The sequence below is a fragment of the Argopecten irradians genome, chromosome 14 (assembly GCF_041381155.1).
Source record: "Argopecten irradians isolate NY chromosome 14, Ai_NY, whole genome shotgun sequence".
In the NCBI taxonomy this organism is placed as follows: Eukaryota; Metazoa; Mollusca; class Bivalvia; order Pectinida; family Pectinidae; genus Argopecten; species Argopecten irradians.
Window position 1 is genome coordinate 21,721,358 of NC_091147.1, and position 22,443 is coordinate 21,743,800.

At 34.5% G+C, this 22,443-nt stretch overlaps 2 protein-coding genes across 4 annotated transcripts; both read left to right on the forward strand.

The window, feature by feature from the left end:
- The first annotated feature begins 5,510 nt into the window (after window positions 1-5,510).
- Window positions 5,511-13,529, forward strand: LOC138306882 (uncharacterized). Of its 2 annotated transcripts, none has more exons than XM_069247400.1 (2): window positions 5,511-5,669; window positions 9,328-13,529. In XM_069247400.1, the coding sequence occupies exon 2, from the start codon at window positions 9,351-9,353 to the stop codon at window positions 10,857-10,859; it is 1,509 nt and encodes a 502-aa protein (XP_069103501.1). In that variant the 5' UTR covers window positions 5,511-5,669; window positions 9,328-9,350; the 3' UTR covers window positions 10,860-13,529. The 2 variants fall into 2 exon arrangements, with proteins under 2 accessions (XP_069103501.1, XP_069103502.1); XM_069247401.1 differs by lacking the exon at window positions 5,511-5,669 and adding an exon at window positions 5,706-5,849.
- A 4,606-nt stretch (window positions 13,530-18,135) lies between these two features.
- On the forward strand, window positions 18,136-21,705 carry LOC138307644 (uncharacterized). Of its 2 annotated transcripts, none has more exons than XM_069248458.1 (2): window positions 18,136-18,282; window positions 19,377-21,705. In XM_069248458.1, the coding sequence occupies exon 2, from the start codon at window positions 19,384-19,386 to the stop codon at window positions 20,593-20,595; it is 1,212 nt and encodes a 403-aa protein (XP_069104559.1). In that variant the 5' UTR covers window positions 18,136-18,282; window positions 19,377-19,383; the 3' UTR covers window positions 20,596-21,705. The 2 variants fall into 2 exon arrangements, with proteins under 2 accessions (XP_069104559.1, XP_069104560.1); XM_069248459.1 differs by lacking the exon at window positions 18,136-18,282 and adding an exon at window positions 18,611-18,739.
- The last annotated feature ends 738 nt before the right edge of the window (window positions 21,706-22,443 follow it).

Genomic DNA, 22,443 nt, shown 5'->3' on the forward strand with positions numbered 1-22,443 from the left:
CCAATACAAGGGATAATTCTAGTTTTGTATATTTTTTTTTACTTACTACATATACAGAGGTTCCAATACAAGTATCAATGTTAAGATATTTATACGTTTTTACAGGATTGTTATTTCCAGTTTGTAGTTTTAAAGATTTTTTTTCAGAAATTACGAGATTTGAATATTTTTATCAAAAAGGGATATTTTCTATAAAACAGTAAATATCCCGATTTTTTGATAATTTTTCAAATCTCGTATTTGAAAAAAATCACATGACTGTTATATATATTCATCAGTCCATCCACCAAATACAAAAAATATATGACAAGTCAACATCCATTTTCATTGAGTTGGGCCCCTGTGATAAATGCTTGTGATCTTCGCTAATGATTATTTTCTAATTGAACGTTGACAAAGATAATCAGCGAACATCAACGTTTATTCTAGATTGTGACGATTTGTTCCAATATCTCAAACAAACAATATTATAATTTTGTCTTGGTGTTACAGCAGGTTTTTCTGAAAGCTGACAATGTATGTTAAAACGCATTTAAGACGGGTTAAAATATACTATGTTAACTTTAAAATAAACAACATCGTTATATATGGAATATACACGATTCAGTAGTGATTATACGTGTTGTGCAATGTTTATCAATGTCGTTTCAACCTCGTGATGGTCTAGAACAATATGTCAACATCCGATAACAAAACCTCTGATGATCTATTGTGTATCACGGGGTGTCTCGGGATGTACACACACACTACACCCTATTTAACTATACATTTGTGAGTCACCGCTTTTTCGGACAAGGACAGACCCCATTGCTTACCTACTTGGGACTCACTGACTGTACGTATATACATATGTACATGTAGTGTAAATCCATCATCGGACACCTACGGTGGATTGCACTGCGCAATACTACATTATAGTGAAGCATAGTGTAGTGGATATCCGACGATGCTGTATTTCATTAAAAGAAACTTAATGAGTTAATAAAGAGGTTAGGTGAATTGAATATGTCCTCATTTATTTCATCCACAATATGTATAGTCTTTTTAACTCCGGTGGCTGGAATCTGATTATGGCATTCCATAATGACCACGGCCCTGCAGTTTGACGAACATCCCTTAACTTATAGCAAGGACGTAGATGAGAAGGAAATCCTTCTCCTTGATAAATCCTTGCATTTAGGAATTAGCTTAAAATTCTCCATAAGAAAGCATTTCAGGAGTTAAGAAATTTTAAAATAATGGAGCCTTTCTTAAAAGGGTTTTACATATTTCAAAAACCACTTACTCAGATGGGTAATATGTTAAGCGTCCATTTTTAGTACCATCCATTACTTAAAGGCATTCCTTAGCTTAAAATGTCCCATAAGAAAGCCTATCAGACGTTAGTAGTGAAATTATTTCCTTAAGAAACTTTCCTTAACATCCTAAAACTGTGCCCTGAGCGAGATTTGACAGATGGTTAGTGACAAAAGTATTATTATATCCATGCATACGCATGGAAGTCACATGTTCGATAATGCAGGTATATTGGTTTTTTTTTTAATTCTTTCTATCATATTCATTCATTTTTCGGCATAAACAAAATCCCTACTGTTCGTTGGAAACAAAGAACGGTTGATCAGATAACATAGTCTATTGTCCAAAATTACACTTCATTTAATGTGTTGTTTAGCTAATTATTTGACAACAAACAGTTTTATAGATTGATTTTTTTTTTGTGGAAATGACTTCTACATTGTATTTAAACTACATTTAAAAAAGAATGTAGATACATACGTTGAGGAAAATTGCAGACATCATTTCAAGACTATTGTTTTCAAATGAGAAAGTGAAATTACTGTTTCGAATTTGGTGGTTTTTGGGGGGGATTTGTCATTGTCTTTGTATCTAGATGATGGGCGAAGGAATACTTTTAAGGCTAGTGAAATTTCTTTGGACCAATTCACCTGGCTTTATAAATAACGTCTCACATAGAGATTGAACAGTGTTTTGATTACGTTAAAGGTGTTATGAACGCAATGGGATATACAGACAAATTCAATGTAGCGCGTTAGCGCTACATGTAGGATATGTCTGTATCCCATTGAGTTCATATCACCTTTAACGCAATCAAAACACTGTTCAATCTTTATATTTACATAAATAAGTCTACTTTTACGTCAATTTAAAACAGTGATGGTTGCTAAGTTGGGTAACTACGGTAGTCAGGATGACCGAAGATATAGTTCCGATTGTTGAATGTTATAGCTGTGCAGTTTGATTTGAAATATAACAATGACACCTTTAAATTATTTTTAAATTATATAATTTTTTTTCGATTTTTTTTATCAATAATGTCCATTTTGAGTAAAAATTGAGATAACCGAGGCGATACGACTACGGTATATTATCGTTGTCAGGGTAGTGATGCAGTCCGAAGTGGAGCGAGCCGCCATATTTGTTTTTCAACCGAGGATCAAATGGTACGACTGTTGAGCTGCTGAATGTTTGTTATGTATGTATCGGTCTACGTACGCGATATAGAATAAATTCTTCATAGTCACGACTTTTACAGTATTTTATTGTACGGATGATAGACAAGTGTTTGCATGGTGGGTGACTAACGTAACTAAGGAATTCCTCGAACATTCCTGAGGAAAGCCCCCGGTTGTAGCCTCGACCAGCGATTCTTTTTGTTGTTTATTACCGTTACAATGCTTGAACACATATTCTGTTTTGATGTCAATACATTTTAATTGGATCTAATAACAACTCTTTATTATTATTTTGAATCCGACAACGAGGAAACTTTGTTTACACTTCATAAAGTAGGCCAACCGAGTAGGCTAATGACGAGCAAGGGTCAGTCTTGAGACAAATAGAAGACCGAAATCTTTTTTTAGTTTATTTAAGGATTAACTTGAATAGATTTTTTATGTTATGGAGATATAACACAAAAATCTGAGTGTACTTTAAGCGGTTTATGATGAGAGTACACTCAGATTTTTGTGTTATATCTCCATAACATAAAAAATCTATTCAAATTAATCCTTATAATTCAATTAACTAAAGATAATCTCTTCAATATTCAAAATTCATTATGGGACTCTTTTGTCTATGAAATCATTACGCCGTCATCTCAGCCAATCAGAAGCAACGTTATAAACGGCGACGCCATTTTTTCCTTTATGGGCTGATAAAGTAAATTTTTAAGCCAATGAAAATGCTCGTAACGAGCAAAATTGAATTATTATTAATTCAAAGCAAATCTGTAATCTGTGAAAAGGTAAAATGTAAATTCAGTAATTAAAGTTTATTTAAATTATCATTTGACGCAAAATCTTACCGAAGCGTGAACTAGAAGTAGCCGATCCTACTCTGGGTTTGTATTCATACGTCGTTGCGTTTACGCTAATTTGATCGCAACTCCCCCTCCTGCTGACTATATAGGGGGATATGTAAATATATAGTCATAAATCCCTTTACATCTCCAGCCCTAATACGTCTCTGTTGTAAATTAAACAAATAATATATGGCTAGTATTCGATTTGTGAGTTACCAATCAAAACCTCAAGACAAGTAATATAAACAGATCATGAAATTAAAACTGAAGGTATCTTTATGTGGAATATCCAGTGAAAATCTAGAGTTAAGCACGTGAATTTTTTTTTTTTTTTTTTTTTTACAATTATCTTCAAAAAGTGTATCAATTTGGGTAGCGTCACATTAAACCCTAAAAATGATTGTGATGTCAATATTTTTTGGGGAAAAAGTGGATACTTATCATATTCAATTTAAAATTACATGTTTGTCATGTGTATTAAGTTTTATTATCTACATCGACTCGTCATCGTGGCGATCATAGCATATGATGCGGCAATCTGCACTTGTGGTAGTTCAAAAACGTGATCATTTGCATGCTGGTTCATGAGATTTTCGCCTATGCATTCTTAGCTTTTTTCAGTTACATGCCTCCAAAAAAAGACCATGCACTGGTCGAAACCTTACTATGGTAAAGTCATGTTGAAAGAGGAAACTAATCATACCCTAGTAATAGCGATCTGTAAATTAATCAGATAGCCGTAAAAACCTTAGAAAATATTCTTTTGGCTGAAATGATAAGGCCTAAAGATTTATGTCTATCTGTCAAAACGGGAAACATTGGAACGAAGACAGTAAAATTCGCCGAGATAAAGTGATAAAGTAGATAAAGTAGTCTGGAAAATTAATTATAAGCATTGAAGTCACTATTTTTTAATTTCATCGGGGTATGAAATAAATTTTGTTTGCAAACTTTTGTGAGAATCCGCCATGCGGATTCACACAGTTTGCAGACAAAATTTCTTTCATTTAAGCATTGATGTCACTATTTTTTAATTTTATCGGGTGTGAAAAAAAAATTGTTTGCAAACTGTGTGAATCCGCGTAGCACAAAAGTTTGCAAACATTTTTTTCCATAACCCGATTAAATTAAAAAATAGTGACATCAGTACTTATAATTAATTTTATACTCTATTTGATAAAATGAAGTATGTTTAAATGTACCATTATAGCGGTTTTTCAAGGGATTCTTTTTTCCAAAACAATACGCAACGTCAATATCTCTATTGTGACGTTACAATAACGTCGGGGTTTCGCGCCATTCTCGGAATTTTTTTTTCATATAATGGTATGCAAAAATAATATTGGCCAATCAGAAAGCCGGATTTGGTATGAAAACAACGAAAAATTAATTATATCCCGATGAAATTAAAAAAAATAGTGACTTCAATGCTTAATTGAAGTCTCATTTTTTTAATTTTATCGCATTCAACAAAGGCATATTTTTCCAGGAATTATTTTTGTGCTAACAACAAATTAAATATCGTGATTAATGCGTATAACTCTACTCATGTGTGAATGAATGCACATTAATTGTTTTCGACATACATGTATATTAAACTGGTAAAATGGTAAAACTTACAATTAAAAATGTTTAAGGTACACTGCATAGATCAATTGTAGTCCTAAATAAAATGATTTACTACACTTTGGTTAAACATCCTTCCGGAAAATAACAGGCCTAATGTAGCATATGTGACCGCAAATAATGACTGTACTGTATATTTTGTGAAGGTCGACAGGCCTACGGTTCAGCATTTGCGTGTGTGTGTGTGTGTGTGTGTGTGTGTTTGTTTTCGCCTTGCTGCCTGGTAGGTTTAAGATAATGAAAATGACACAAAACAGAAAAAGACACAACTATGGCCTTATGTAGCTTGTACGTAGCATTTATATTATAAACATTACTATACTTTATGACAGTACTATATGTTTCATACAGTATATAATTAAAAATGACATTGTTTTAGCTAAAACAAAAATAAACATATATTGAAACATATATGTAAATGGTATGTGTTTTTCATGGATTAAAATACAGTCACAAAGACACAAAAAATCTGACCATTCAAGCGTCGAAAATTAAAACGTCTACAGCAGTCGCGTATAACCCGCTTGGCCCCCCTGAAAAAAAATACGGATCACCGGCAATAGACTTGTCATTTAGATGTCTCCGGATAGACGTCCTTGACCTTTCGATCAAAATACACCACCAATGTTACGTTACAAGCATGAGGAAACCAGGAACTGGGTAGGCCTAGTAACCAGCATGTCGATCTACACGTAAAGCAAGTTTTAATGACAACATCAAGGTAACTAGCTCGTTATATTCGATTTCAATAAACAGACAGGGATAAAAAACACATATGCATGCCCTGGGACCGAGTGTCACGCGACATAACACAGGATTATGAGTCGTCCTGACCGTGTGTGTTTGTATTTGATCGCAAATCGGATATATAAGCTTTGTTGTCATGGATATTTAAAGAAAGGTAAAATTACCATGACAGTATGTACTATTGAGATGTGATAATCTAGTTTTATAGATCGATCTTTGAACACTTAAATGTGACCGCCAAAGTATTTACAGATTTATGAATGTCCGGACAGAGGTAACGTTATATCATTGAAAACACCTGTTTTTGTCAGTCACAAGTCATCACATATGTAAATTATCTGAAATATGTTTCTTGCCATATGTATTGAGATTATTGACGTTAATTTTGATGTAAGTATATTATTTTCAAAAATGAAGCTACCCCGAGATACTCTGGGCCTGACACTAATCCCTATTGAGATTCCTCCTCTAGACTCTTTGTGTTACATGGAGACAACCGTTGAAATATGCCATCTAGGCCTACCTGTTGCACAGGGGCACGTAAATGCTGTTAACATATATAATATTTTGATCATGTGTGCATTGTATCCTATTAGAATATGACGTACATGTATATCTACTAGGTGTAATCATTGATGAATATGTTGCGTGCCCCTGTGTCACGTCATCCGGTTAGGCCTAAGTCCAAAAATGACCGACTATCATGTCCCGTACTGTAGCATGCATGTTTCTGTTAACTTACTGACAACACACACAATCGCTAAATGATTATAGAACTCTGAATGATAGACACAAATTTATGATTTCAAACATGCTGTCGAACATGAAAACCACATATTATAGTTAACGTACGATAGCCTACCATCTGAGTGAGAACAGTCCTCCGCTTCGCTTCTAAACAAGAATCACGTTTAAATACGTACAATCCTGTATCACAACAAAGGTCGGACACTCGTATCGAAATCATGTTCGCTGGATCCCATATGAACAACTGTGAAAAATGTTGATACAACAAAACAAGCTCCAAAAACAAAACATCGTCTGATCATGGTGATCGAGAGCGACTCGGAGTAGCCTTGACCGCCAATATATGAATGGAATTCCGACGAAAGTTGTGACGTAACGTAAGATGCAGTGCTTTGACTGAAGTGACAAAACAGTGAAAATTACCGCTACGTTTCTTCAAATGACAACAATGTTGTAGTTAGAACTGAAATACATGTGCCACACAAATTCAATCTTTCCTCTTTGATTGTTTTTTGTTTTGTACATTGGCGCTATATATTTCGCGGATGTACGCAAATGTGTACCATGTGATCGGGTATAGGAAAAAAGTCGGTCAGGCCACGAAATATTTTTCAGAGAATTATACATTCACCCAGATAAGATACAACAAAAGGATCTTATTTTGTCCGCAAACTTTCAATTTGCCAAAAACGGGTATGCTTTTCAAGGATATCTTATTGTTTTAGCAGAAAATTATGTAATAAAAAAAAACGGAAAAAATGAAGTAAAATGATGGACGGGCAGGTATTTTAACGGAAATTTGGTAATGATATGAGAGAAAAAGACTCTTTCATATGTACACATGGAGGATAGGGGATATTCCACCCTCGGGGTCAGAAAATGTGGTAAAACCCTCGGCAAGCCTCGGGTTTTACCACATTTGCTGACCCCTCGGGTGGAATACCCCTATCCTCCATGTGTACATATGAAAGAGTCTTATAATATTCGGACATTTGAAGAGACATCTATCAGACGTCCGAATATAAAAGAGTCTAGAGGAAGAATCTCAATAGGGATTGGGCCTGACACCAGACTAATATATATAATTAGACATTATGACAGATAGATGTCTGGTGTAGGGCCAGAGCGCAGTGCTTTATCAAAAGGTGGAACTCGCCGACATCATTTGGTATCGGGCCAGGTCATCTCCGATTGAGACATTACCACAGGGAAGGATCACTTAACTTGATCTTTTCAACAAATGAATAATTAATCTACCCATAGCAATCCATTTGATCATGGATGAATGTTATATTTTAAATCGCCTCTAATCTCAATGGATTGCTATATTTGGGTGGATAAATTATTCATTTGTTGAAAAGATCAAGGTAAGTGGGGCTTCTAGATAGGAGGTCAGCTGAATTAGAGATGACCTGACCGGATACCGAACGGTGTCAGCGAGTTCCACCTTTTGATATAGCGCTGCGCTCTGGCCCTACACCAGACATCTATCTGTCATAATGTCTAAGTCTGGTGTCTGGGCCAGAGTATCCTGGGCTCAAATGAAGCATACCTGATGATTTTTACTCATAAATCACAGGGGCCTGTAACTACTGTTTATATCATTATACATATTTTCAGTCACTGTGTACTTTATATCCCAATAGCATTAAACGTACCCAGTGACTGAAAATATATATTATAATATAAACAGTAGATATGGCCCCTGTGGACTTCCCTTGTATTGGGATATAATTGGGAAAATGGCAACGACAAGGAGAGAAAAATTTTAAGTTGCGAAAAAGGAACTACAGTGTTGCCCAAGGATTTATATGTGTGAAGGATTTGTCATTCTAGATTTTGGACGAATCTGTCACTATGGCTTTTGTGTTTGTGGATAGAGTGTGATGTTGGGCAAGACTGATTTTCTTTTGATATCTGTCAGCGCAACCTTTTCACTTCTTACCGTCTTACTTTCTGAAGAGAACTGTCATTTCATGATCATGAGCTGTCATATTTTTTAATGAAAATTTAAGAAATTTGTCCTAGAAATCATCTGATATCATGAAATCTATTAAGCTTTACACTGGTGTTTCTTTTGACTTGATAATACAAGTATTTGTTGAAAAAACTGGTTTGTATTCCCAGTTTGTGTCTCGCGTAGTGTTTAGTAGTGTAATTTTAAAGAGATAGTGACAAATCATTCTCACTTATAAATCATTGGTGTTGAAACAATTGAATGTGCATGCATGATAAATCATTTATGTGTTGAAAAGACCAAGATAAGTCAGTGGCGATTCCTGGTGTAATATTTTTTAAGCAGTCTGAATATGAGATGACCTGGCCCGACAACAATTGATGTCAGCGAGTTCAACCTAGAAACGTCTAAGTCTGGTATCAGAGCCAGAGTACCACGATCTAGGGCTAAAGATTAGAAATTTCTTCTATTGAATTAAGCAAAAGTTAATCTTAGGCCTTTGGTCTGTTGTATTGCATTAACATTCCTCTAACACCTACACATATATAAATTATATTATATATTTCTTGAAAATTGATTGAAAAGATAACATATTACCGTAGATATACTGCGGTGTATAAGTCAATCACGACTTTTTACCCTGAAAATCGGGAGTGCGACCTATACACCAGTGTGACTTATCCGTGGACGAAAACCAAAATCTAACGATGTTTTTGCATTAAAACGTCATGATTCGGTACATGTAATTTAAAAACACTAGATTATAATTATTAGTGTAATTATCAGATTTCAGCTGAGAAATCTTCTGTATCAAAATTGCTTGGTCCCTATGGTCTGGTTGGAAGTCTAAAAAAGTACATTATTTCAATGATGTTGCATTTCTTTAGACATGTCACATTATAATTTAGTTATTATGATTATCTTTCAGCTCCACAATTATGAGATAACATCATGCCCAGACGTATCAGACTAGGGTCATCCCGGCCGCGGGTGCGGTACGACTCACCCGACGACTGTTGTACAGGCTGCTGTCTAACATGTTGCTGTTGTTGCTGTTGGAGTCGGTCGATGGTTCAGAGAAAGTCGCGGATCAAAATGTTATGGATGTATTTCCTTATAACTGGGCTGATTGTAGGAATAACAGTAGGAGTTGTCTTCTATGGCAGTGTGTTTACAGATTTCACTGCCACGGACATGAGAGTAATCGATCGAAAAATCTCACACGCGTTCTGTGACAGTATTAACATAGACACAGCTAATGTAAAAAGTAATTTTGCTCCTTTTTCAGCATATCTTGTAGATGGCCCAGTAGAAATAGATCCTATACGTAAGGAAAAAGATGCTTTAGAATTGACATTTGATATTCAAGAACGTTGGTCCTATGCTACACGTCAGTTCCATCTACTATCAGGGTCATCTGCTAAATTGTTTTGTCCAGAAGTTACTGGTACAATGGATGTGGTGATTATGAAAGGTCGTAGCAATTATACAAGGTTCATGGAAGACTCGCCTAATTATCACTGTATTGGGTGTGAGTTTGCACGTGTGCAGTACAGTATCAGACATTCCGGGCCAACTACTTGGACATTTCCAAATACTGATGAGTATTTTTTTGTTTTTGTAGGCCATGAAGCATTATGGGCAGACTGTAAATTAGATTTAACTAGAAGTGTATACAAGACTGATACAACAGCATCGTGCTACAAGGTGACTACATGTGAGTTTAGTCTTAGTCTGCAAGAAAGCAATCCACCAAAACAGGTAATAGTGAAACTAGAGCCTGACAAAGATTCAACAAGTAGTCGGTACATGTACTCAACTACTTCTATACAGTCTACCTGTGTGGCTAGATTGTGGGTCTACATACTCATCTTCTTATGTTGTCCAGCTATGCTTTGTATTATCTTCAGTGTACTTATCTACAAGTGCTGTTCAGATCCAGAGGAAGAAGAAGATGATAACGATGATGATATTTCAGACGAACGATCGCCATTGCTCTGGGACAATGCTCCTAATTATTCTGCAGTGGTAACAGAACCGCCAAAGTATGAGGACATCATAGGGGACAACCGGTTGCCTAGTTACGAGGAAGCTGTTGCATCAGGAAGTACTATAGCTAGTAACATTACTTCTGCAGGTGGAAATAGATCGGGACATTATCAGAGTAACACTGGGCAGGAAAGTCGGACAAATGACCTGGACAATGTTAATATAATTGATCTTGATTCAGCCATCCCTGCTCCAAACAACAATATTGTGAACACTTCAGTTAACACACAAGAACATTCCGAGTCACAGAACAGTTTCACCGGAGTGCCAGGTAGTGTTAATCTCGACCAGACTAGTCGTGTTCTTGTAATGAATCTGTCCAGTGATTCTACCACAAATGAATCGTCCGGTGGTGATGACATTGAATCTTCCAGCAGCGACAACGAAACAGATGATAGCGATAGTGATTAAGATAAAACTTAGAAAATAATCCTGCAGAAGATGAAAGTGATTGTCTGAAACACTTTTTTTTAGACAAGTTACATGTACCATGCTTTGACATATAGTAATTCTAATATTCATACACCAGTTATTATATAAGAATAACAAAATGTATAGGGAAAGTGAAGATTATTCCATTTTATATCCTTAGTACATAAAAAATTGGGTATTTCCATAACATCTGCAGTGCCTCGATTTACTCTTGCATTGTGTTAAATATTTTGTTCAAATATATATTATATATATACATGTAATTATAACACTTTGTATGTCAGAGTATACTTAATGGGCCATTTAGTTACTTAAAACAGTGGAAAGATGGGTACTCATGATTATAATTTATTAAAATAGTTAAGTTGAAGTACTGTATAAAACTATTGGGTTATTGAATACTGTTGATATAGACACATGTCCAATATATGTAATATTTATATTTGGTTATCATAGACATAGTGCTATTGATTTATGATAATTATATTGATAATTGAAAATTGTAAGGCCAATAATGAAATATTGTTTGGAATTGACTGAATTTCATCAATCCAAAATTGTTATCTAGACAATTGAAAGACAAAATTTTATTTTTGCATTGAAAAATGTTGAATTCAAAATCTAGCTGGTAACAAAAGGACATTAAATCACTGGTCAACTGGCATGGTGACTGTAGATCTAGATATCAAATATTTGTTTAATATAATTTTCTCTGCCTACTGACCCATTTTCAATATTGTTGGCTGGCCCAATATTTAAAGATGGCCTGATATGAAATTGATTTAGTTTTGATTATAAAGCTATTGACACCATTCTTACCTTTAGTCTGTACCTTGTACAAGTCAAGGGAGGTAATTCAACCAACTTGAAGACATTCAATATATTTTTTAGTGTACACCTATATATAGAGTCATATTGACATTGATTTGTATTTAGTGCTGTAATTACTGAAATAATAGAAGTTTTTGTTTGGTTTTATATTGTTTTATTTAAAAATTTTGAACAGAACCAATTTCAGAATACAAGTCATATATATATATTCAGGATAAACTATCATGAATGTTTTCATCTGTAAACTTTCTGTTGACATTATTTGTTACTATATTTTTTACTCCTGTTTCCAGACTCTGGTAACTCAACATTCCCCCTGAAAATTCATAATGAACTTTTCCAGCCATAGAATCAGAAGAGTTCAAATGTATCTTCAGGGGGAAATCTGTTAAACTGTAATTTATCATGTTTATGTATTGAATATAATCTAATATATTAAGCGGAAATCTATTATACCAGAACAATAGTATTGTGAGAGTTCATTATGTACACTAGGTCATACAAGTAATATGAGACATTTCTCCCCTCCATGAAGTGTAAGGGGCCCATCGGCCCAGGAATAAGGGGTCGTGTAGAGTTAACTATATATATCCCACTGCATCACTGTATGGAGGCAGGGGCAATTTCAGACATACAAATTATATGAAATTACTCTAAACTTGAATGCATAGAGTCAATATATTCTTAATGCTGCTCAAATAAAATACATATATGTATTGAACCATGTATATATATATATGCTGTTTTGAACTTCTTTATTTAGGCAAGTGTTGATAGGTTTAAACTTATCTGGCATTTATTCCTGTTGGCTTTTTGTGAAGTATAGAACAAAGTAGTAGAGAACATAATGCTTTATGTGTAGAAGAAAGAAAAAAACAAAACTTCCTACCTCTAAATACATTGTTTATGTAAGGATGTCAACATTAATTGAATCATTAACATTTGATTAAAAAAGAAAATAACCAATGAAATTTATGATTTTTAAATTGCATTTTTTAACTAATATTAAAAAATAGATTCAGCAAAATTAGTCATAACTAGGTACAGACTAAAAAAAAGAAATAACAGAATCAGGAAACCAGTAGTTTTCATTAAGAAAACATTCCAACATTGTATATATCTGCAGATTCAAAGCCAACACAGAAAAATTGCCATGTAATGACCATATAGGCTGCTACTTATCTTTTTGTACTACAAAATATTTCTCCATACCCATACCCCAACTTGCCCTATAACTAAATGACTGTGTCAGGCAAAAAATCATACTTTAAAAGTAAACCAAAATTTCGCTGCTACTAAATTTCACAATTTCCATTTTAAAACAAGTGTGCGATAATAAATATTCGCGGATTTACAAATTGATTGAACATAAAAATCAATGTAAGTGATCATGCATAGATGTTAAATCTCGGAGATAAATTTTTGTGAAGTTAAATCACACATGAAAGAATGTTCGTTTTCAGTATATTTCTATCACAAATATTGCTCAACTGTCAGTCTCTGCATATACCATTCTCTGCATGTACACCAGTCGCTACATACACCATTATTTGCATACACTATTCTCTGTATACAGTCTGTGCCTATACCAGTCTCTGCGCTTCAGGGTATTAGTGTAAAGGCCTAGGTCAGATTTATTACATTATGTTTTATGATATTTTATATCTGACTGAACTGTATATGATTGAGTTATGATTTCCAGGTATTATTGATCAGTTTGATATCAATATTATATATAATTATCAGTCCATAAAGTCTTTCATTATCAATGTACATTTCCATTCATATTTTGTTTTAATAAAAATGTCTTTGTTTAAATTGTTGTTGATATTGGTGTTTAAAGTCATTATGGCCCTTTTATCATGCTTCATCTATCGTCGTGCACCATCTGCCATCTGTAAACCTTTCATTCAAATAACTTTTTATCAATAAACAAAAGTCCAATGTATTTGTATTAGGCCTTTATGCTGACCGTTATACAGACCTAATGTTGGGCCTGTAGCATGCTTGAATGAAGGGTTAACAAGTTTGTTCAAATGAATGACATTGACTGTGTGCATCATTAAATGCCATATGGGTCAAATAGGCTAAGTCAATTAATAATGTAAAGACTTATCAATAACTGATGAAAGATATAGTATTAAGCTGGAAGGAAGGGCTTCCTTATTTTTAAAGGCAACAGAGGTCAAATATGTGAAAAATCTTAAACTTAGATATATTTTTTTAAATGGCCTTGACCTACTTTCAAGGTCACAGTGGAAAATTTATCAGAAACAAACAATGGCTGCTGAAGTTAGAAGAGTTCTTAGTGTACAATGTGTTAATTGTTAGTAGTAGAAAAAGTGAGAGTCTTCAGCTCATTTGATTCTTTTGCAGACTTTTTCCCATAACTGTATAATTTTACCTTGCTGTATTGTGCCAAACGGCAGATGTCCATTAGGCCCAATGGGCCTCTTGTTCAGTCCCCTGACCAGGATCCAAATGGTCTAAATCACCTAAATCACCGTCATTCGTGCGCAAAGTTATTATAAATGTTATCGGGTTATATATCAGGCTGACCTAGGGCCATAGTTGCGCATATACCATATTTGGACCGATTGGTTAACAATATGGCCAATAGGCTGCCATCTTGAATTTTAATAAATGAATTTACCGCAATTTCTCATAAAGTACTGAAGCGATCTCAAATTTTATATGTAGTATGTAGTCAAAGTTTGGAAAGCAGATAAAAGATTCCTCTTCCCATTGTCAGACATAGATCATTCTTTGGTGAGTGCTAAGATCCCTCTGGGATCTCTTGTATATGAATGAGACTGGTCTGAAGCATTTGGACAAAGGTGCAGGGATTCAAAACGTTTAAAATTCTACTCCTTATCGATTGTTGTATTAAAACCAAATAAGTGTAAACACCATCTGACACGGAAAATTATATATTTTATATATATGAGGATTGTTCGACCGCTGGTGACAGAGTAGCTGAGCTCAAATGGGGAACTGTGCTGAAAGTTTGCTTTAAAATCACGTTCCTGACAATTTCATGGATTTGAACCAAAATTATTGTAAAACATTATTGGGAAAGGAAAATCATATCATGTTCCATATTGTAATTAACACAAACGTAGAATATCGGAGTTCGACAGTTTCTGACCAGGCGGCGTGTAAAGGTTTAGCCTATTTGACTCCTTTGACCTTCAATAGATTTTCAAGATAAATGTTCATACCTTTTGGTATGTTGGCCAACAAGAGGCCAGTGAACCCAAATAATTACATTTATTAACTGAAGGATTTGTCAATTTATTTGGTAGCTTTTTTTTCGACCTGGATCATGTTGAGAGCCTTACATGAATAGCTATCAAGTGTTTCAAAAGAATGAGATTGACATTATCTCAGGGGCAAAATAATTGCTAATTAATTAACAGGCATACAAACGTATACATGTAGATGACTGCCAACATTTATATTCTGATATACTATCATACATTCAAATCAATCACTTATGCATACTTAATTTCATTAATTGGAGGTTTGGGATACATTCTTCAGGGGCGTAGCTAGAGTCTTTTACATGTGCAAGCCCAGGCGAGGGGTCTGGGGGCCGCCTAGGCCCCCAGCGGGTCCAGGGCAGCGCCCTGGTTAGGGGGTTCAGGGGGGCGAAGCCCCCCCGACGGAAAATCGTTTTAAGGAAATGTTTAGCACCGAAAATGATATTTGATTATGCTTGGTATTGCTAAACTATATTTATTAAAATCAAAGGTATAGGACTGTTTTCTACCTGTACCTGATAATTATGTGTTAATGTTTAGTACTTAAAAGTATATGAAAATCTCATGATAAGTCCTGCATGTATCTTGAGTGACTCTAATGGGATTTGATGATAGATTGACGAAACTTTCTTACGTTATCGAATTTTATTATGTGTAAAAATCGAATTATACATATATGTGAAAAAATGAATGAATATAAAAACAGCGCCTCATATTGTAAGGCATAAAAGTCGCACTGATTGAAAAAATAGTATTTTGTCTTCTTAAAGTCTTTCTTGACGGGAAGTTTTAAATTAAATTCTCTATACAATGTATCGCTCCAACAAGAGTATGTGTCAGTAGATTGTGCATTTACTAAATAGAATCTTTTCCGCTTAGCCTGCCTATATTATAAGTTTTTTTGTCTAATATATAGACTTTATATTTGGCAAAAAATAAATAAAAAGCCTAATAATATAAGCAGGTTTTAGCGGACTATCTAAGTAGAATCTACTCTGTGTCACTATAATTTGCGAGGTGTCACTTTCGATATTTCATCTGTCGTCCTTTGACTTTGCGTGTCTTTCGTTTTGATATTGAACAAGCCATCTTGTGTCTTAGAAGATTCATATTAACGCATAACGTATTTTTCAGTATTATTAATTTTAGATAAATCATCTACGTAAACGTTTAGGTTATTTTACTTTGATTTTAATTTACATTCAAGACTTTGACGGATCTACATAGATGTTTTAACTTTACAAGACAATGAGTAACCCATACTAGGATTTTTTATGTGCAAGCCCGGGCTTTTTTTTAAAGAGCAAGCTACGCCCCTGTTCTTTTTGATTTTATACAGTAACTGTACTATTTTTGTATATTTCGTTGCATTATGTACCCATTCATTGATTCTTTAAAAAAAATTTCTTATTTTTTTCTTATTTTCTTATTTAGAGTGTATAGTCAACTTTGTAATCCTTTATGCCATTTCTACAATTCCAGAGAGGCCATCTGAAGGTCAATAGTATTGAGATAGACCGACACACCATCCCGAAATCACAACATCTGATGTTAACATTTCTTCAATACATCCTGGAATGTTTTTAAGATATGAAGAGAACTAATGTTCAGAGTATTTCTGACAATACCACGTTCAAAAAATAAATGAACAATATCTTTAGTTCAGTTTGTTTGCATTTTGCAAAAGAGACCTTTACCATTTGACTTACCTGGGATCAGTTTCAAGGGGTTTCAAGGAATTCCCTAACTTCAAGTTCTCCATATGAAAGCATCACTTATTTAACGAAATGCTCATTAAGTTAAGATTTTTTTCCTTTTTGGTTCTGTAATGCTTTTCTATGGAAATAATTTTTTTTTTCAACGTAAATTACCCTGTCAAAGTAAAATTACGGAGTGAATTTTCGACCTACAAATTGTACTGAATATATTTTCATTATAAATAATGAAAAGATATTCAGCAAACGTTGCAGCAAGAATAGGAACAAAATTCGGGTCGCAAATTCTTTCAACAATTTTACTTTGACAGGATAATTTACTTTAAAACGATAATATGTTTGAAGAATTTTTATGAAGTTAAAGAATTCTTTTAAGTTAAGGAATGTTCGTGAAACTAAGCCCAACTCAATTCTTTATTTTTTTTATAAATACAATGTTTACACTCCCATTGAAACCCCATACCTATACGTATAGTCAGGCGTCTCTGGCCGTCAAGACTATCTGGCTTGGCAGTTTAATTTGATTTGCTGACCGACTACCCTCATGTAGTTCATGCTAAGTAACATTCTCTTTAGATCTATCACCTCACTTCATCTACATATAACTGATTTTGGATTATAATTCTTAATTTATAATTTAAATTATAATTTAAGAATGACCGCGGGTACTTTTCCCATTCGGGTCATGGCTTCACAATATCACCGGGCTAGGTTAAACCAAAGGTTATTTATCATCCTGATATATTTCACAATTTTATAATATGAGAGGTCTCACTCAACGACTCCACAAAATTGCATTTTATCTGCTGGGTACGAGTCACTGGATCCCGTTATTTATTGCTTTCATTTCATCAATCTGCGTGATTTTAAGGAAGAGTCAGGCAGACCCTGTAAATAACAAAGACCAACACTACAAGACCACACTGTCTAGGATGTGCAATGTAGTGTGGGCTGATACCGTAGGAAACCGACCATGTTCCACAATAAATTTTGGGAATTGAAACTAAAATAATCACATATCTCACCATTCCAGACTTTGTATACGGACCTCTTGACCCCATTTAGACATTAATTTTACCAGATAAACAACACCTGTCCATATGATTATGATTAAGGACATCAATTCAAATAGAGATTAGTAACTTGGTTTATATTTTTGATTACATTGGTTACCACAAATGGTAACCCATTTCTAAATGATCTATGACGCCAATATCTCCATATAAACACATAACATTCAAATATCATTTAGGGCAGTAAATTACCAGTAAATTTAAATATTTCAAATGTATTTCAGTATTGTTAGTTGAAATGTCCATGTTACGATATCATTTTAAGATAAACAATATGCTTATTAGTAGTCTGATATGTCATTAAATCGGTGGCTTTCCACGTACGTTCGTACGTGTGTCATGTGCATATGATCTGACTCCACGTGATGTGTACACACATGTTTACCTACCAGATGAGATATTGCCACATATGTGTGTATATATATAGTGTTTGATATGGCACTGTTTATCAGTATATGTTACAGGACTTTAACACTTCACATTTACACAACTTTGATTAGGTCAGTGACAAACACCTAAGGTAGGTCCATATTTTATATATTTTCGCCAATTTCGTTAAAAACATTATGTTTAAGCAATTTAAAATCAATAATGTTTTTTATCCGCGAAAGTTGATCATTTAAAACTGATTTGAAAGGGAAATCGCGAAATAAAGTAACCAAGAAGGAAAGATGCTTAACAATATTTGAAGCTCAGATTTATTTTGTAATCTATGAAGTTGTTAAATTTTGTGAGCACGTCCACAATTAAGCTGTTTAACACTTTCTACAATTACATTCCTAAAAAATACTATTTCTCCATCGAAATGTGATAAATTAATGTTGTAACACGTCGACATTTTCATTGCTAGATAGGCTAAATATGATTTTATCCTGATTGGCTTATGGATCTATCGGACTGAACGTACCCTTAGGATCAGCTATAAGGTCATGCTGGTATGACATCCCCTTTTGTAATATACGATACATTCACGTATGGTAAGAAATTATGTTCTTGGGGACTGTGGTATCATTGCAGTTTGGTCTTTGTAGTTCAGTGACCATGACTCTTGTTCATTTCGAAGTATGTCAAAGTATCTGTTATCTTGACAGCTAAAAGTTCCTGAACACCACACTCCATCCGGACATGTTCTAATGGCAGCACACAAACTGATCATAGTCCTCTAAAACGCAATCCTAATCTACCATGTAGGTTACATACCCCAGTAGGCGCGTTATCTTTCAAAACGCAGCGCATAATTTGATTAAACGTGATAGTTGTCGTTTTATTTCCTCTTTCTTTTTCGTTGCAATGCTTACAATTTCACTGGTACTATCACATGATGTATTTACTTGTCTTATCCTTATTTAATCTATTATGAGTTGACTTAGAATGACTCGTGATTGCAATATTACCTATGTATCTATGATTTTGTTTAAACCAATATAACTGATGAAATTATCTACTCCTTCATATAAGAATCTAAAACTTTAGAATGTATATACGAAAGAACATATAATTTCCAATATTGGTAGATTACACTCTTTTACTGAACGGCACTATTGGTTTCCTCTGTACCTTAAATACGGTGTTATATTTCCTCAACTGTTACTGATCGTTTCCCGTTCTCTACAGGTGAATCATGGTGCATGGTGGCGGTTCCTGTTCCGGTGGTGGTTTCAGTGGTGGCGGATTCAGCGGTGGCACATACATATCTACCAATAATTACTATGGCAACAGCCGTGGAAACGAAGACTGCGCCAAATGCATATTATGCATGTGTCGTGGCGTTGCAATATGTGTCTGCTGCAAGGGCCAAAGTCATTTTAACACGATAAAGATATTCTGGGCGTGGCTTGTGGTGTTGTTCCTTATAACAGGACTGTCAGTAGGCTTGGGTAGATTTGGTCCTACGGATATCCCTATAAGTCCATCTGATATGATGATAATGAAGCGAGGGATCGATCCTAATTTCTGCGACAGTGTTGACGTCCGATCCATAATTCCCGTCAGCACATATCTTCTCTCTGACACCCCGACAATTGCACCAAATCGCATTAAATATACATTTAACAAGACCGCTTATATAAATGACGACCAATATGAATACTGGGGATTTTACCTCATCGCCGGCTCTGAAATAACGATTAATTCCTGTGCTGACTCCTATGGGGACCTCTACATAGTCAAAGGAAATCACCAGTTTGGAAAATGGAAGGAGGACAATTACGATTCTGAAAACAACAAGAAACATCAATCCATAGGCGGCTGTACATATCCTTTTTACACCAGGTCCGTGGTCTCCTATCGGGCTACCGAAACCGACGAATATTTTTTCGTCTTTGCTAATCATGGCTACACAACGTTAGGTGTCCAAGTGTCGTTCCAGCTTGACCGTGCAGTATATGATGTTACCAATGAAACCCGTCTGTGTGCAAACGTAAATTTCTGTTCAGTTGATTTTTCCAATGGCAACCACGGGGACACCATTGTTGTGTACGTACCTCCCTACGATGCGTTCGACTCCTACGTCACGACAGCCTGCTCTCCTCTCATTTATGTCTATATCTTAATATTCTTAGTGCTACCGCTAACAATTGGCAGTATATTTACTACCATAGTTTTACATAGAAAGAGAAGAGCAGACGATACTCCTGGCAGAAGTCTGACTGGAGGAGAAAATAGGGCGTTTTCAACAAATACATCTCCGCCTCCATATCAGACGATGCGTTCTGAACCTGTCCGTGACACGAAAATGACGCCGCCCACCTACGGTTTCCAGGACGACGGAATGGCCGTCAAACCCCCTACTTATGAAGAAGCTGTGGCACGAACCGGGGACTTAAACAAATGAAGATGAACTTTGTGATTATCTGTGTGATATTTAGATTGCAGTTTATATTTTGGAAGAGGTGTAATTACAAGCCAGATTAATCTTCCAATATATTTACAGTATCAATGACATTGTGGTCATATCGTTATCAGGACAGACAGTGCATTAAAACAATATTATCTAGTCACTGACATATACGGACTGAAACGATTTTTATTGCGATTGGTTTTGTCATATTGCATCGGATGTTGACATCACAGACAATCATATATTGCCATGGTTCCGTTTCTCCATACGGTACTAGTTTTGTCACGATAATGTGAACTGAAAGTGGTTAAAAGGTGCAATAATCACTATCATATTTCTCACATCTTGTAACCATCTTTCATTACAAACATATAAATGTATATATGGTATATGTAGTCATATTTTTTGTCTTTTTGAGCTTTGATTAGATTGACGTCTTATGCATCTTATCTATCAGAGTTACTTCCCTTCCTTTGACTTTGTCAGTATTCACGAAGAGACATGAAGGAAGATAACTAATGCATCGATCCGAATTAGGATAAATTGATGCTGCAATAGATTTGAAAACAGTAGCTGTTTTAATCTGTACCACCATGGTACGCTTATAGGTACACTTATTTTGTTTTATAAAATAAAACAAAATAATTGTGTAATAATGTGTCAATTACTATTATTATTGTAGTGATATTTTGAAAAATTCAAATAAAATTGGAACCTATCTAGCAAAAACATCCATTTATTTCTTAGTTTTGTGCTAATGCTATAATTAATGTTACACGTAGTTATTATAATGATATATTTGTGTTTCACAAGGAAACACATTAAATGTATATTGAAATTTAGTGTGTCTTGTAGCTATCCACCATGCCATATTTCTAAGATAATGTGTCATTTATTAACAGTTCAGACTATGTAATTGTATGGAAATGAAATCTGAGCAGCAATAAGGAGGCTTTCACGACGAGAAAACGTTGATGCTTTGAATCAATATACACCAGCCAACACTTCTTTTGTTATGCTAACATGACAATTGATAAAAGAAATAAACTACAGCTACATATAATTGTATAATCCACTTTTTATATATTAAATTGGTCTGTTTTCTGTATGTGTTACGTTGTGTATCTTGGGGATTTAAAAACAAGATATTTGGCCCCGATTTCTCGAAACAAACTTATGTCAAAAACTGACTTTTAAAAGTCATACATTTTCATAGGAGTTACATATGGAGAAGAACTTAGTTTTGACTTAAGTCTGTAATTTTGTTTCGAAAAATAGGGGCCTTCTCTAGTAAAAAATTATTACTCTTATGTGAATGACACTGTTTATAGATACTATTAAACCTTTAATCAAAATTTAACACAATTTACAATTTTAATGATAAAAGTAATTATAATTTACGGATCGCCAGCTCTCAATCAAACCGCACGTGGCTTTGTATTTTGTATTGTGTGTGCTACGATGTTTGCTCCGACATTGAATAGAAACACGTGCGTTTGTGTGCACGAGGCGTGGCTATATTACACCTGGCGATCGGTCAATACACCTAACCTGACACGCATATGATGATTTGCTTTAAGTCAATTTTCCTTCAAAATGTACATTTACATATATTCTAAGTTTTGTATTAATTAGTTTTTAGACCAACGAACAACATATAATTGAACCATAATTGTTTACATATTGTGCAAAGTTTTATCACACAGTTTTATTCTGAAAGCCAGATTTAGTGTACTTTTTTCAATTATGAATTATGATCTTAATATAAAATAATACAAGAGACATTACAGTCAAACAACAATGAACAGTGAAATGCAATTGTCATTATGCTGCAGAATATAA

Excerpts from the sequence above, each read along its gene's own strand:
- LOC138306882 (XM_069247400.1), top strand. The coding sequence starts at position 9,351 with ATGCCCAGACGTATCAGACTAGGGTCATCCCGGCCGCGGGTGCGGTAC.
- LOC138307644 (XM_069248458.1), top strand. The coding sequence starts at position 19,384 with ATGGTGCATGGTGGCGGTTCCTGTTCCGGTGGTGGTTTCAGTGGTGGC.